Here is a 15,819-nt window from a genome sequence, read left to right as displayed (position 1 = left end):
GTTTCGGTAGAATGAGAGATACATTTTACTATTATTGTAATCCGGTTAAAAGATATAAGAATCGACATTCTTATTTCTTACAAATTTCGTGTAAAACCCTACTTGATACTGGAATAGATATTGATTTTTAATCAGGTCGTGAGAAGTCATACCATCATATTACATTGTTTATGTTCATATTTTTGATTGTGTAAATAAAAATATTATATTATGATATATTTAAACGTTTATTTTAATAAACACAGTATTTATTTTAACACACTCGTTATTTTCTAAGTTCTATTTTGGCTATGAAACAGCAGTTTTCTGGTGCATTGTCTTTGTTCCATATCTTCCATTTAATCTCAAAAATACCCTGGAAAAACATAAATAAAATAATTATTAAGTCCAAATTATGTTTTAAATTTGGTAAGTCCATCGTCTTTTCGATTGGAATAATAGTAATAATAATGTTTTGTGTTCCAGTTGTGGGTGAGAACAGGCCATGATTTAATCAGCAAGTTTAATATCAAAAGCATACAAATATTAGAGCTATCAAAAAAAGGTTATATTGATAACTGTTATTATGCAATCTCATATCAGACAAATTTCTGCCAAATATTTATCCCCCATTCCGCATTGAAGCGCCCTATTGTAATTCATTCCAAATCTTCCCTTCAACCAATGCGTCAACCTCTAAAACCTCTGGGACTGAGCCTCTGGGACTCTCACATACCGGACGAAACACGGCAGTTTAGCTACTACTTTACACTGATTTCAAGTGAGAGAGTGGTACTTCTCCGGGTGTGCCGGCCTATTCGGCTGCAACCAGAAGGTATGCCGTGACATTGCCTCACTGCGTCAATGTCTATGATAGTGGTTACTATTTATTAATAGGTGAGCCATTTGACAGTCCGCCTATCAATACTATAAAAATATTTATACATTTGTACTAACATTAGGTAGTTTCTTGCCCAATACAAGACTGTAATCGAGTCGATTTTGCTTCTCAGCCTCCAGCGGACAGGAAGTGAATTTACAAGCGTCCGCCTCTTCAAGGTCTGGGAACGGAACATCTCCTGCGTCACTTGCCCAAAACAGACCAGTCAACATCTTGTCGCTCGAAAATTCTGATGACAAAATAAAAAAAACATCTTAAGTGCACTGTAGTAGATTTATGGTATTATACGATATATTTTTGACTGCCTTACCTAAAAACTAACTTTGAAAATGTAAGAATACTGTACCGTAACACATTTAATAAAATTTATATATATAAATAACATTGATTCGAAAAATAGGTAAAATGAGGTTCAGATGCTCGATGTCATTATTGCTTAACCTCCTCCTGTGAGGGTATTGCTCTGTACACGCAATATACTTGGAAAATGAGGTATGAGTTTTTAAAATTTGTGATTTGAGTTTTTGTTTAATGTTTTTTTTATAAAACAAGATGTTACACAAGATTCGAACATACATTAGTGGACGAATAGCTCGTCCATAGGGGACCAATAACCCTCGTTGGTGCAGTGGCTAGTAACAGACTAGACAAGGACCAGGTCATTAAAATTAGCAGTTTTGAAGTAAACTTAAACGGTATTCACCAGATCACTACAAAAGAACGCTTTTAAAAAATTTCACAAGTGCTATAGTTTTAGAATATATTTATTTATATTTAATCAATTAGTATAAAATAAATGTATTACTTACTGGGTGTGAAGTCAATAGATATAGTAGACGTCGCTCCCTTTTTGAGCAAACATTTTTTCGGATTGCTGCACGGCTCGATGCGAACTTCGCTTATATCACACATGCTAACTGAAAAGAAAGATTTTTGCTTTAAAAAAAGTAGTTATATGTTTTATTTCGACTATTAGTTTAATATTTCTATCCTTGATGATTATTGACTTAATAGTATTTTTGTAAAAAATATTATAATATCTATATAATATTATAATCTATATAATTGTATAGTGTATATATGTAATTATTGATAGTATATTTTTTATCCTGAGTGGCCTCGACGGCGTCACCAGGCGAGAGCGGTGAGGGCGAGATAATTTTTTTTTTTTACATTTGGCTAACGCTTGACTACAATCGTATCGATATAATTTAAGATGGAACGAACTCACATAGAAGATATTCTTGCTTTGAAGATAAGTTATGAGGCTTAAGTCAGATGTTCGGAGTCCACATAGGGACTCTAAGGGTAGCTGGCCCTAGGCACGCCAGCGATGTCTCAATAAGCATAGCTCAGTTATAAGTAGAGAATTATAAAAAAAAAGATACGGTTTTGAAATAGCGGGCTTAATCTAATAATTCGATAAAAAAACGTATAATTTTAACCTCTGGTGCGCTGCGCGATTGCGTTACGTGCCATTCGGTACGATGGCCGATAAGTGACATGGCTTTATCTAAGTTCAATTTAAAGTTTTTATACAAACATTTTGAAGAAAGTCTATATTTTTACTTCGACACAAAGAACCCCACACCCACAATGTGCGAGTCTTTGTGTCTCGCCTATATTTTACGAGTAAACAATAACTATTTTTATGTAGAAATATTTACATTGAGAACTAAAATATACAAAGCAAAGTTTAAAATAGCTTTTGGTCAAATCATTGCCGCGTAGAATGGTAGCGAGGACACTAGCATTACCCCAGTAACCATTCCCGTCTGGTTCCGTAGAATTAACCAATCTATGTGTCTTAATTCTTTTAACTAACTTTAGGGAATGGTTAATTTTCTTTCTATATATATAAATGTGATCGTAAACAAGAGTAACAATACGTGTAATCTGTTTCGTCCAACATGAAGTTAGTTATGTAAATCTGTATTATACTATATATGTATACTTGGCGGTAGGGCCTAGTACAAGCCCGTCGTACCAGCAAACAGTAGTACTCAGTATTGTTGTGTCCAGTTTGAAGGATAAGTGTGCCAGTGTAACTACAGGCACAAGGGACGTAACATCTTAGTTCCCAAGGTCGGTGGCGCATTGGCGATGTAAGGAATGGTTAATATTACTCACAACGCCATTGTCTATGGGCGGTGGTGATCACTTACCACCAGATTGTCTTTTTGCTCGTCCTATATAATGAAAAATAACGATAATCAACTTGGTTTCTATTACGTACCTATATCGCTCAATTTTGTTAGTAAAAACATGCTATGAATAATATCGGTCGCAATTCGTGTAATATTTGACCTTTCAACTAAGATTGCGTTAAGAAGTACACTTGATAGCTTAAGTAAAATTATTTTTAATACTATGAGGATTTTTTATTTATGTCGATGGGAAAAAAATAATCAATAACAAAATTCACATTTTATTTAAGATTTCTTGTAAAACGTAACTACTTTTACTTGGTAGGAATAGACCTTTGTGCAAGCCCGTCTGGATACCAACCAAGAAGTAGCAATACTTAGTATTGTTGTGCTCCGATTTGATGGGTGAGTGAGCCAGTGTAAATAAAGGCAGGGATGTCTATTATTCCTACCAGGTGAGCCATTCCCAAACTTTCACTCTCTGGGTAGAAAACTTATCTCTTCCTTAAAGAAATCTAAGCTTATTCCTTAAAGACGTTTGAAAGCTTATTCCAACACCGTTTCCATGCGTATTGGTAGTTACATTGTCATAAAATATAGCTGGACACGTGCATGTTTCATAAATATTAAGTACAAGATGAATTTTAAAGACAAATTACGCACACGGTGCTTATCAAATCAAATCAAAATATACTTTACTTAAGTAGGCTTTTACAAGCACTTTTGAATCCTCATTTAACAAACTATATTAAGTAAAGCTACCGCTTGAGAATGTAGAATTAACCGAGAAGATATGGCAAGAAACTCAGTAGTTACTCTTTTTCAACATCTAAAAATACAGTCATGTTAGTTAAATACAATTATATATGTATGTAGTATCCTACCTGGAAGTCAACAAGCATTAACTCTACGCTTTTTTACCATCTATATCAAATAATATGTACTTTACCAATGTATTTTTACAAATGACTTGAATCTATGAAACGGCAAAGTTAAAAATGTCTGCGGAATTTTATTATAGAAACGGATACCTTGCCCAAAAAAGGATTTATTGACTTAAACCTTGATGTTAAACCTAAGATTGTCGCGATTTGAGAACCGTGTGTTTTTTCCACTAAGCTATTACGGCTCTTCGTTTCTTGTAAGCAATAAATTTATGTGTATTAATGATTTCTCGCATTAAAAAAGTCAACATTGTAAATAATACATCCTAAGCAGTTTTTAAATGTAATGTTTGATTATACTGCTCGTTTAAAATGTACTGAAAATGTACTTATAATGAACTTGTATGTCAATATTAGTCATATTAATTATGATTATATTCATTTATTTTCTAGTGCGCATATTATATGTTTTATGTTTACTCTCGCTTTCCTAAAAACTGATGATGTTTCGTAGAAAAGAGACGGCAATATGTAACAGGAAGCCGGGGAAACGTGCGCGGTTAGAGTTAGCTGTCTGGTGGTACCGGCCCATGTCCCGAATATATGGTGTTAATACCAAGGTGAGATGTTACATATGCGTCTACCGTAAGGGTTATTATTTAAAGTTTAAATAATAACCCTTACGGTAGAGGTTTTAAATAAATATACCCGTCTCTTTTCTTTCTCATATTATAAAATTTTGCTTTTTTATTTTATTATACTTGTGTTTTATTAGAAAGATACTATACAATAATTATTTTCCAAATAATACGATTAAAAAAATCGATTATATATTTCTTTATGTAACAGATAAGCGTACCGGCAAATGGGCCACCTGATGTTAAATGGTCAACACCGCCCTTTGTCATTGGCGCTTTTAGAAATAATAACCATCCCTTATAAGCGAATTCACCATCAACCTTGGGAACTAAGATGTTATATCCCTTGTGAGCTATAGGGGTGAGTGCTCACTCACCCTTAAAAACGGAACACAGCAATACAAGTATTGCTGGTTGGTTTTTGTATGTCTGTTGAGTGAGTCTACCTACTCAGACGGGCAAAAATAAAGACAGCAAAATATATTATATTTGATACGTGTGCACGTCGATAATTTAAGTGAGTCGCCTTTATGAGTGAACAGTCCTATAGTTTAAGCATTGTACTCAGGTCAAAGTGTAGAGTCTACTACTTAATTATTATTATTAAATGAATGCAATAAATATGATAATAATTATTACGAAAGATTAAACTAAACAAATCCAGTTCATTCAGGTTTTTATAAGTGATAGATATAGTCTGTGCACAAAACTATATTCTTTTTATGTTATATGGGTCTGCAAATGGATTTATAATAAGTAGTCGTCATTTAAATAAATATTAATCATTCGTCATATCACCAATGCGCCAACATCTTTGAGAACTAAGAGGTTATGTACTCGTACATTATGCCTGTAGTAACACTGGCTTAATTACTCTTCAAATTGGAACAAAATCAAACTAAGTATTGCATTTTGGCGGTAAAATTTGTCTTGGTAAAATAGACTAAAATATAACAAACTTAGCTTAAGTCTCCTCTCCTTTACAGAAGAAGGCTAGCTAGGCGAGTAGCTTATTATTTATTTATTTAAAATTACAAACGAAATTAAATTAATTCTAAAATTATTATAATTTTGCTAGAGTTAGAAAAACTACATTTAGGTTTATATTTATATTATACATATAGGTAATGAACGCTAACAAAATCTATCTACAGAACATTAAAATTAATTAACATTTTTAATACTTTTTAATAAATAATACATTCATAATTTATAATTAATACTTTTTAAATCAGTTATAACTGACTTAGAGAGAATAATTTAATTTTTTTTTAATGGTACAAGGAGTAATATTGTCCCGTACATCAGTAGGTAGATCATTAACAAGGCGAGGAAATAGGTAAGCACTCGTACGCTCGCCGTACCTATTGCGCGCACTCGGAGTGCATAAACGGCCACGAGTGACGTCAGAATGTTGTACTTTATACCAGTATATGTTGTTAAAAAAAAATCTTATAACATTGAATATTCCAACTGTGCCTGCACCGGTAAAATTTTACAATGTTTAAAAAGTTCATTCCAACACGCTTCTTTAATGTGCGTTGATGGATGACCGAGATATAATTTCATTCCATTTTTCTAATACGGTATTTTCTTTATATAATGAGCACAAATAATAATCTGAATTAAATTTAAATTTTAGGCTAATATTCACGCGTTTAAAACACTGGGCCATTTAATATGTATTTTTTAATTGCTATCAGTTTCAAATTGGCTATCCGATGTAAATGATCGTCGCCCATAGTATTGAAAGAAATATTAACGTCGTTTACTTGTCTGCCTGTTTATGTAAGGACAATGGTTCACTCATTGTTGTAATCTGTACAATTCAGCGGTAGAATAATTGACCAGAGTGTGGTACCTAACCAGACGAACTTTCTAGTGGGGTTGGGTTTGGGATCCTCGCTATGATTTATATGTACGCATATAAATTGTCTATGTATGACATTATCTGTTTGTAATAATCACGACTGAAGGTTTGTACCGATTGAAATTAAATTTACAATATACATGATATATTTGTAGCCCAATAAGGATATATAATACTATAAATTTCGGGATATGAAACCTATTAAATAAAATAAATGAATCGAGGATGAGGTCGTTTGGAACAGCTAGATACATGAATTTACGTTTAATAGGTACGTAATATAACACATCAAACAAAGCCTGTAAGTAAGTCATTAATACAAAGGTATTGTTTTCTTTTTCCAATAGTCCACTTTCTCTTTCTCTTAATTTTGTTTACTTATTTGACTTTTCAATTAGTTTTTCTAATGGTTATTGTTTATACATTAATTTTCTAGATTTGCCGTTCCATGGCTTATGATGATGCACTATAGTATGTCCTGGCTTATTCTCCTTGAAAGAAGCCGACGTGGCCAAAAGTGGTCAGGCGGACGACATAAAAATCGGATTAAAGCAATACATTAATATAACAACTGGTTGGTTTTGGTGAGGTTAAAATATATATTAATCAGGTAATTATGGCGTCGCCTTAACTAGTTCGCTACGTGTGGGGGATCCGTTGTCTTCCTCAAACATATCGAAAATTGCAAAGAGAGAAAGAGAGCAAGCGTTCGAAAACATAAATAACGTTAGCGAAGCCAGACATTAACATCGAATAAATCTTGGCAAATAAATTATTAAATATTAAATTTATAAATTAATATATTTTATTATTAAAACTCACCTTCGTCACATTTTTTAAAATTAGCGACATTCGCTAATACAACGCTGATGGTAGATAACAACGCGAATATCAAGAGGATATTTGTCGACATTTTGTCAAGGCTCAGTAAACACTGGTTCCGTCTGCTTTGGTCAACTCTGTTTCACAAATAACATCGGATGATGACATCGTGACCCGGAGATAAGTGGTAATTAGTTACTTACGTACCCATTAACTGCTTACTAATATCATTGATAGGAATGTTCGTCTGTACGTATGTGTGTGTCAGCATTTGCGGTATATTGAATAGAGAGTTCTATTTGATGCTTCTATGTATGATTATTGTAATGTCAGAAGGAATTCCAGAAGAAGATGTTAAACATTTTAATCAACTAAATTTTAATTAAGATTTAGTATACAACATAAACTCGTTTTTCGTGTACATTGTAGTCAAAATATCGTATTATATTGTCTGTTATTTAATGAAATCTGTCGAAAAATTCGGATTTAGGAAGTTGGAAGCGTCTACATTCGAGTGCCCCGCAAAGCACGTAAAACCTTAAACCGTTGGTCCTGTGCTTGAATTCCGGTCATGTCGGATTTGCCTCATCGCTTTATCATAATAAGGGAAAAGAGAGTGTACCAGTACTTGCGCACACATATGTATGTGCCCCATAATATGTCCTGCGTATTTGACTTGTCTCCCTTGAGATTGGCTCTCGTGAGCAAAATCCCTCAGGAAGAAAAAATCGTTATCATCAATACACAACACTTAGACAGACTATAAGATTTATTTTGTAAATCACTCACTTCGCAACACACTCGTGAAATTTTGGAAACCGACTCACGATGAAACATTATTGTGATGCGTGTGTCGTTTAAATACTATAATTATTATATTTCACTATCGTGTTCTGTGTTGAGTTTCGAGTTTGCGCTTACAGAATAACTATACAAGCAAACACCCGTGTATAATATATTACGTTAAGTTTATTTATTATTTGAGTGTGAAATGTTGTATGAAATTTCCTTATACATTTTCTAAGAAAATCCGTATCGTGCATATAAACTATTTATTCAGATTAAAAAGTTATTCACTTTAAAAAATAAAGATAAAAAGCAATAAGTGTCAAAGGGAAGTTAAACAGCAAGATAAGGATTCGGTTTCGTCTCTAACTGTGGCTCTTTCGTCTCTAATTTAGATATAGAACGTAGTTTTTATATATTATTTATATAATCAAAAATAAAAGGCTTAGTACTAATTTCAGGATAAGGCAGCTATTTGTAATATAGTCGTCACTATATACCATTTAAAAAAACTCATTCCTTCTTTGTAATTTAGTTTAATACTGTTTTAATTAAGGAATTATATAATGCACTCCACGTCAAAATTAGCAACTTTATTTTAGGGACGAATTATTTATATTGTATATAAATATTTTTAGCAGATATTAATCTATCTTTTCAAAGTCTTGGTAGGTTGGTCTAAAGGCAAAAAAATTTAAGGATGTAGATCTCGTTTAAATCTTGGACGGAGCCAATAAAAAATGTGGCTCAAACTCAAACTCAAATTCCTTTATTCAATATAGAAGCATTACACTTACTTATTGATAGTCAAATTAAACACTACCACCGGTTCGGAAAAGGAAACACCCTGACCAGAGAATCGGTCAGGATGACATAATATTATACACTTATTTTAATAAACGTGAAAAACATAATTCTTGCTTCTTGAAAATGAAATTTGAGCTCAGAGAAGATGATTAAATTATCACAATTGTGCTCAGCGAGTCAAAATAAATAAAAGGCTGTATGGGATTGATGTAATTGAGTCTAGGTTGGATATTACATTTAATAAAAAATCATAAATATTTTCTTAAAAATTTATTTACAAGAAATACATTTAATACAAAAATAACTACATCGACGTCATAATTTCGTTGTTCGGTTTCTGTCTGTCAGTCTAAGTATTTACAAAATATACATACATACTCAATTCATGCCGATTGTTTTTCTTTGGCATACATTTGTTGATTAAGAAAAGTGTGACGAAAACTAGATTAAAAATAATCTTATGTTTACTATAAAAGAGGATTATTTGCTATTAACTCGGCCGATCATTACAATACTTATTTCAATATTAATAAAGGTCAAAATTGTATACAACATAATATATTTATTATAAAAAAAAATACTTTAATATATAAACTTTAAAAAAAAAAGTCGAAAGTTTTTTTTAACTTAAATATAAATTAAAAATAATAACAAACAAAAATTTACTTAATAAGTATTTGCTTACTTAAAGTAATGTATAATTACTATAATTATGATCACTAATTAAATTATTATGAACACTTAGTATGTATTTATCTATACTGTACTAATGAGTGAACTAAATATTTACAAGTTATGAACAAAAAATAAGCCTAATTAAATTAAAGAGCAGTCAATTTTAATCTCTATACAGTACAGACATAAAGTTTAAATTTGAAAATGCATCACTTGATTAAAAGAAACATCTTGTTTTTGTATCCGTGTCATATTTAAACAGGGATATATATAAAGTTATATGTATAATTCCGTACAATTCAATTTATTTGTATAATATAAACACAGTTATTATATTTATCCGATTGCACATAAGCATTGTAAGTTCGTATTTTCTAAGAGCTTCGCTTAAGTGACTACTCAAATAATAATTTGGTTGTTTGAGTGCGAATTAAGATAACTTTAATAAACAAAATTTTTTATTGCCACTAAAATTATCATGGCTACAAAAATTTTGAGATATTCTATTGCCGAACAGAAATACTTAGTACTGTTGTGTACCAGTTTGGGTGAGTGAGCCAGCGTAACTAGTTCTATCGGGTGGCCCATTTGCCCGTCAGCCTGCCTACAAAAATAATTTATCATAAGCTCTATTTAAAGTTTAAGCGAACCAGCATATAAACGGGTTAAATTTTCAGCTACTTCAAGCAACAGTATCAACGTTTATGGGATACTCATACAGAGATTTATAGATATAATATTTGATTGTGTTTAATTTTTGACGACGATCGTTCCTTTAAAAAGTATGATTAATGTACGTTCATATGTCGATATGACTCCGATCGAAGCGCGGAGTCCCCGGCGGAGGTCGGGCGACGGGCCGTCACACGATGGCGAGCGTGGTGGTGGTGTTGTGGTCGTCGCGGGGGTCGCGGGGGTCGCGGGGGTCGCGCTGCAGGTCGTGGTGCAGGCCGGCCTCCTTGAGGATGCGCATGCGCGGCCCGAGCGGCACGCCCAGCGCGCGCAGGCGGTCCTCGCCCACGTACGGCAGCTCCGCCGCGCCCACCTTCTCCTTCTCCAGCAGCGCCGCGTATTTCTGCAACCAGACACTCCGTGAGCGGGTCGGTGACACCCCGGGTGCCCCGGTAGACCGGAAGTCGGGTGGGGGTAGTGCTATTGTACAATATGCCGGCAATATTGTTTATTAAAAAAAGTAAAGTAATATTCTGCATACGTCGGACTTCTAGGCTAAAAAGCCGGGTCCTTATTTTTCATTACGACCAGCTCGACTTTAAATTCTTCATCGGTTTGGTAAAACTAACCTCGTATCCCAATTTCTTCAGGAACAGTCGCATCAAGGGAGGCTCGTCTCCGAAGAACTTGGTGAGACGCTTGACCCTGTCGGGATTGCTGAAGGAGTACGGGTCCAGATGTCTGCTGTGCCCGGACCTGACGTACTGCTGAGATCTGCGAATGCAACATAGATGTTTTATTATTAAGAAGCAGAAAAACAACCAGGCTCCCACTGCAGCTCGCGACTCATGGCGGCAGTGGCGTCGGCACTCACCGGTACAGGTGGCGCAGCGCGGCGAGCTCGGCGCGGATGGTGTCCATCTCTTGCAGCACGAGGTGGTGCGTGCGCATCTCGCTGGAGAGGTGCGCCACCGAGCGCGCCAGCGTCACCACGTGCGACTCCAGCCGCTGGAAGCGCTTGTTGATGCCCTGCGGAGCCCGCGGGCGAGTGTTCTTTGAGATACCATATTAATAAAGACGTTCTCGACTCGATTCTCGATTTACGACTCAGTCGCATCATTTTTATAAAATTGCTTTATTGATGGATTTGTGAAATTAAAGTTCGAATCTGGTTCCCTCGAAATGCTTTCCTGTTTTTATCGACGAGCACAGTTATTGATATGAGTACCTTGAGATCGTGTTTCTTTCGTTGCTCGTTGGAGCTTCTCCGCTTGTCGCGAACTGGTCGACTGCTGACGGAACTCGATGGGAGGGAGGACATGCTGCCGTACCGACGTTTCGATGATAACCTGAAACGCAGACATTTCGTATGGGAATGAAAAGTCTGAAAAGTAGGTCGGTGTCTAATCTTATGCAGCATTCTGCATTAATAAAAATCTCCTCAGAAACATATGGTATCACATATTTTATTTACTGTTTATTTTGCCTAAACTTAAATTTTGTCGATTATACCGCTACAAATCTCATGATAAAATTAAACACAAAGCCTTGAGCTAATTTAACAAGAGCAAAATGTTTACCTAGCTTCCCATGTAGGATGTTTGGCTAGGCTTGCGGGTTTCCTAACTCCCAGCAACTGCAGCACCTCCGCGTACATGTTCTCGAGCCCCCGCAGCTGCCTCCGGATGGCGCGCGCGTCTCCCGTCGAGGCGTCGCTGTCCGTCCGCCCGTCCAGGAGAGACGAGAGGTCCAGGCTTCGAGTCGTGGTTGAAGTCATGTCTGTCGTGTCTAACCCGAATACTGGAACAGGAAATTACAAAAACATTATATAGTAATGAAAATCAGTCATATAGTTTGTTACTACATGCTTGATTTTTTTTAAATTATGATGTAATCTGTCGGATATCAAAAGGCCTTTGTGATGGTAAGTGGTCACCATCGCCTATTGACTTTGTTTGAATTAGCGTTAAACTTGGAATCTTTGATTTTGATTCATCCTTCAAAACCGGAACATGACGATACATAGTATTTTTATTTGGGGGTTGAATACAGAAAACGAATTTTGACTAAGATTTATTTAAAATTTTAGTAAAAATTTTAATTAACATTCAGTAATTTAGAAGCAAATTATACAACTCAAACTTACAGTGTTTCTTGTAATGATGATCACGTTTGGAAGAGTGTTTCTTGTGTGAATGCCAGCGCGGTGATTCCCTTCCTCGACGTCGTTCGTCAGGATATTCGGATCTACCAGGAAGACTGAAACAGTAACACGAACTTAATAATTGGAAATTGAAAACACTTGCTTTTAAAAAATCCGAACCGTACTAAATTTTATCACGAGCTAATGGTCTAATCATTAAATTGAATCAAAACATAAATAATGAAATTGAAAAGGAAAACATCCAAGGTTCTACAACGATTGTCACTAGCGTTTGTTATAGACTATAAAAAAACTATCAAACTCAAAATTTCCAGAATATGGAAAAATGTAAGCCAATTTGCACACTATTTTAAGCTATATAATGTTTTTATTTTTGAGTGTGATTATTTCTTTCATATTTTCAGAAAGGTACATTTTTCTTAAACATTCGTTATTAAAAACATTAATAGTTGTGAGTAATTTTAAAAGGTTTTAAAAATTAAAATTTATTCTCTTTAAACCATAAAAATATATTAAAGTTATTTTGATCTGTTTAGATCATCCAACACACCCTAAAATTCTATTGAAATAATGATCCTACCTATTTCTTTTATGTAAATCTGAAGAAGGCGACTGTGGTGGGAGGGGAGGTGTCATGGAGCCGTCAGAGCTGGCTGAGCTATCGAGTCGCATACTGGATAACTTGGGTTCTAGTATCTGTCGAAGCTCGCATTCCACTAAATCTGCCCATTCGTTTTCTCCTGCTGTAGAATATAAATAAATTAATAGCATATCAAATTGATAAATGTATGTTCTTTATATAGATTCAATCAAAGGCCATTTGTACATCCTAAAAATTTATAATCTACGTCTATCTCTTTGTAATATAAAATTGTCCATGCGTTCTTTACACGTAGTAAAATATTATTTTTTAAATAAACATCATACCGGGTCCAGGATTTTGCTGACTAGGTCCAGGCTGAGGTTGAACCCTGGACCCTACAGCATCTGAATCAGCAGATGTGTCATGAAGGCTGGCGTCAGGTCGTCTCCCGCTGGAATAAGCCACGCTACCTCTACCAGAGTCAACGTTTGATGACTGACCACCATTTTTGTCGTAATCTGACAAATGCGAATATTTTTGTCATTAAAGTTTAATATGCATAGTATATTCCTTAATTCAACACACAGTGATAAATATTGTAATAATAAGATATAATTATGTTTATTTGGATTAATATTTTAAATTTCACTCCAAAAAAGGTTCTCACCTGAGCTAGCGCCCGATCCACTTGCACCTTTTTTTCCATGTGCTTTTAAATCTTCGATTCTATTAGGTGTTTGTCTTGATGAAGACGGTTGTGGGTTGTATACTTCGGCTTTACTACTCGAGTTATATACACTGTCCACGGATTTCTGACTTGCACTTTCGTCATTTCTTTCTAACATTTCCCCAGATGTTGAAGCTTCTTCTTTCTGTCGTTTGCCTAATGAATCAGGCGTCCGCCTCGATTCCTTATGACTATCTGGCGTTCTTCTATACATTTCATGTGCCCGCTCTTGTCTTGGTGAATCAATTGATCGTCCACTCGTACGTATTCGTTCTTCGAAACTAGATCGACCTTGTGCTGCAAGCCTCATTCGAAATCCTCCATCATCTGACTCTCGTTCCTCGATATTTCTTGTTGGTCCGTTTTCATTTGGCATACCATCTAGAAGATTGCCATGGGAATTTCTCCTGGACCGATCATGGATTTGTGGTGTCGTGATCTCTTGTCTAGGATGAGGATCATCTAAGAGGTGAGGATGGGAAGCAGCTCTTCTGCCTTCTACTAAGCCTCTTTGACGTATAACTTCCCTCTCTAATTGTTGAGGACTTCTGAGATCTAATCTTGAATGTGAGATGTCAAACTGTAAAAGAAAACTCTATTTGTACTGGTTATATTTATTGTTTTGTTTCGTAACTTTGAAAGATATCACATCCTAAAATAAAATTATATTACAACCTATAAAACAGTTACGTAGTCAGATTTACACGTTAAAGCTCTTTTCTGTGGTACTCGGTCACGACGGAAACATATAAAAATTATATGGAGTGTTATAACATCGGATATGCTATATTTTATCTTTGATAAAAAAAATACTTTTTTGTCTTATATACGCCTAAATTACAACTGTCAATGGTTTTCTAATTAACAAAAATATTTTTTAGTCGGTGACTTTTTATTAATAATTTAATTAACCGCAAAGAACTAGAATATCTGCAACATCTAAAGTTACATAATACAAGTTAAGAAAAAGATAAGTGACAATAGTTTTGAGATTGATTTAAACAACAATGATTCGATAAATTCATTACGTTACGGACAATACGGAGGTAAAAATTTAGATCCACGATATCACGCTCGCATCATAAAATATGTACTTGTTATTTTAATTGCGTGCTCCGTGGGAAAATGTAATTGTTGGGAATCATTGTGCTTTGTTGCAGCAGTGAGAAACAGTCTTAAGAAAGGCGAGAATTATTGCTGTAATTTTTTGATTCTGTTCTATGACATTTGGATTGTATTGCATTTTGTAATTATAGTTTATTTGATTTGTAACCCCCGTTAAGCTATGTATTAATTACTTAATTAAGAACATCTGAAACTAATGTTGCTTGCGCAAAAGCAATCACATCTGATTGCTCTTTTGTATGTTCTGAACACTTTTCATATTCTCACAATAAACGAATTACGAATAACATGGTAACGAATGATTGGTTGCAATGTAAACTTTGATTGATGATGTTTATTTGTTAACAGTTTAATTTAACTCGTTTATAGTACGAATGGTTATTTCGTTCGAAAGTTTTTTAAGCATTTGTTTAAAAATAATCAGTTTCTATAAAAATTAAATTACGTGAGTTATTAAATTCGTACCTGTGTCTGAGGACCAGTTTTCAAAGACGTGAAGTTTGCCATCGATCTCACATCCATATCTCGTTGATACATCGCACTTCTTCGACCCGGAGGTCCATATTGTTGATAGAGGGCATCTGCACCGAGAGCTTGTGGCCTATGAGGAGACGCCAGCATCTCTTGCGATCTTGCCTGATGATTCAGCATCATCTGCTGTTGCACTATCTGCTGTTGCTGATGTATTAATTGCCTGAAAGTTATAGTAAAATATTTCTTAATCGCTTTTAATGCCTTTCTTTTATTTTTTTTTGTTAATTGTTATTCAACAGACGTGTTATCCGTGGTGTGCTTTGTCTAGAATTTAGATTACTATCAGACGGCATCACATTAAAACAATAGTACTACTACTAGAAATATTTTTCTTTATTAACGTACAAATTTTATCAAACACTATGCTGAATCAAATTATTTTAAACGTCGTATATAATTATTAATACTCGATCATCAAAGCATTGGAGAAGTAAACGAAGTTGATGGCGTCACTTAATAGTTCTATTTAAAACCACGCTTAAAGAAATTTTAATTCCCATGTGAA

The 15,819-nt window shown here is 34.6% G+C and overlaps 2 protein-coding genes across 2 annotated transcripts in view; both read right to left on the bottom strand.

Annotated features, from left to right (window-relative positions):
• Positions 1-211: 211 nt before the first annotated feature.
• Positions 212-7,401, bottom strand: LOC125068676 (MD-2-related lipid-recognition protein-like). Its single transcript, XM_047677949.1, has 4 exons — positions 7,242-7,401; positions 1,690-1,797; positions 937-1,109; positions 212-355 (listed from the first exon to the last, which is right to left on the bottom strand). The coding sequence occupies exons 1-4, from the start codon at positions 7,330-7,332 to the stop codon at positions 266-268; spliced, it is 462 nt and encodes a 153-aa protein (XP_047533905.1). The 5' UTR covers positions 7,333-7,401; the 3' UTR covers positions 212-265.
• A 2,895-nt stretch (positions 7,402-10,296) lies between these two features.
• Positions 10,297-15,819, bottom strand: part of LOC125069013 — a 60,305-nt gene continuing 54,782 nt past the window's right edge. Inside the window, exons 6-15 of the mRNA XM_047678416.1 lie at positions 15,246-15,474; positions 13,596-14,235; positions 13,273-13,446; positions 12,926-13,088; positions 12,328-12,440; positions 11,762-11,981; positions 11,410-11,530; positions 11,056-11,210; positions 10,811-10,955; positions 10,297-10,584 (exon numbers count right to left, since the gene is read on the bottom strand). Of these exons, the coding sequence (XP_047534372.1) occupies positions 10,372-10,584; positions 10,811-10,955; positions 11,056-11,210; positions 11,410-11,530; positions 11,762-11,981; positions 12,328-12,440; positions 12,926-13,088; positions 13,273-13,446; positions 13,596-14,235; positions 15,246-15,474 (2,173 nt within the window). The 3' untranslated portion in view covers positions 10,297-10,371. The remainder of the gene's footprint in view (positions 10,585-10,810; positions 10,956-11,055; positions 11,211-11,409; positions 11,531-11,761; positions 11,982-12,327; positions 12,441-12,925; positions 13,089-13,272; positions 13,447-13,595; positions 14,236-15,245; positions 15,475-15,819) is intronic.

This window comes from Vanessa atalanta, chromosome 14 (assembly GCF_905147765.1).
Source record: "Vanessa atalanta chromosome 14, ilVanAtal1.2, whole genome shotgun sequence".
Classification (NCBI taxonomy): Eukaryota; Metazoa; Arthropoda; class Insecta; order Lepidoptera; family Nymphalidae; genus Vanessa; species Vanessa atalanta.
Note: the sequence above shows the minus strand (reverse complement) of the source record. Positions and strands in the feature narration are given on the sequence as shown.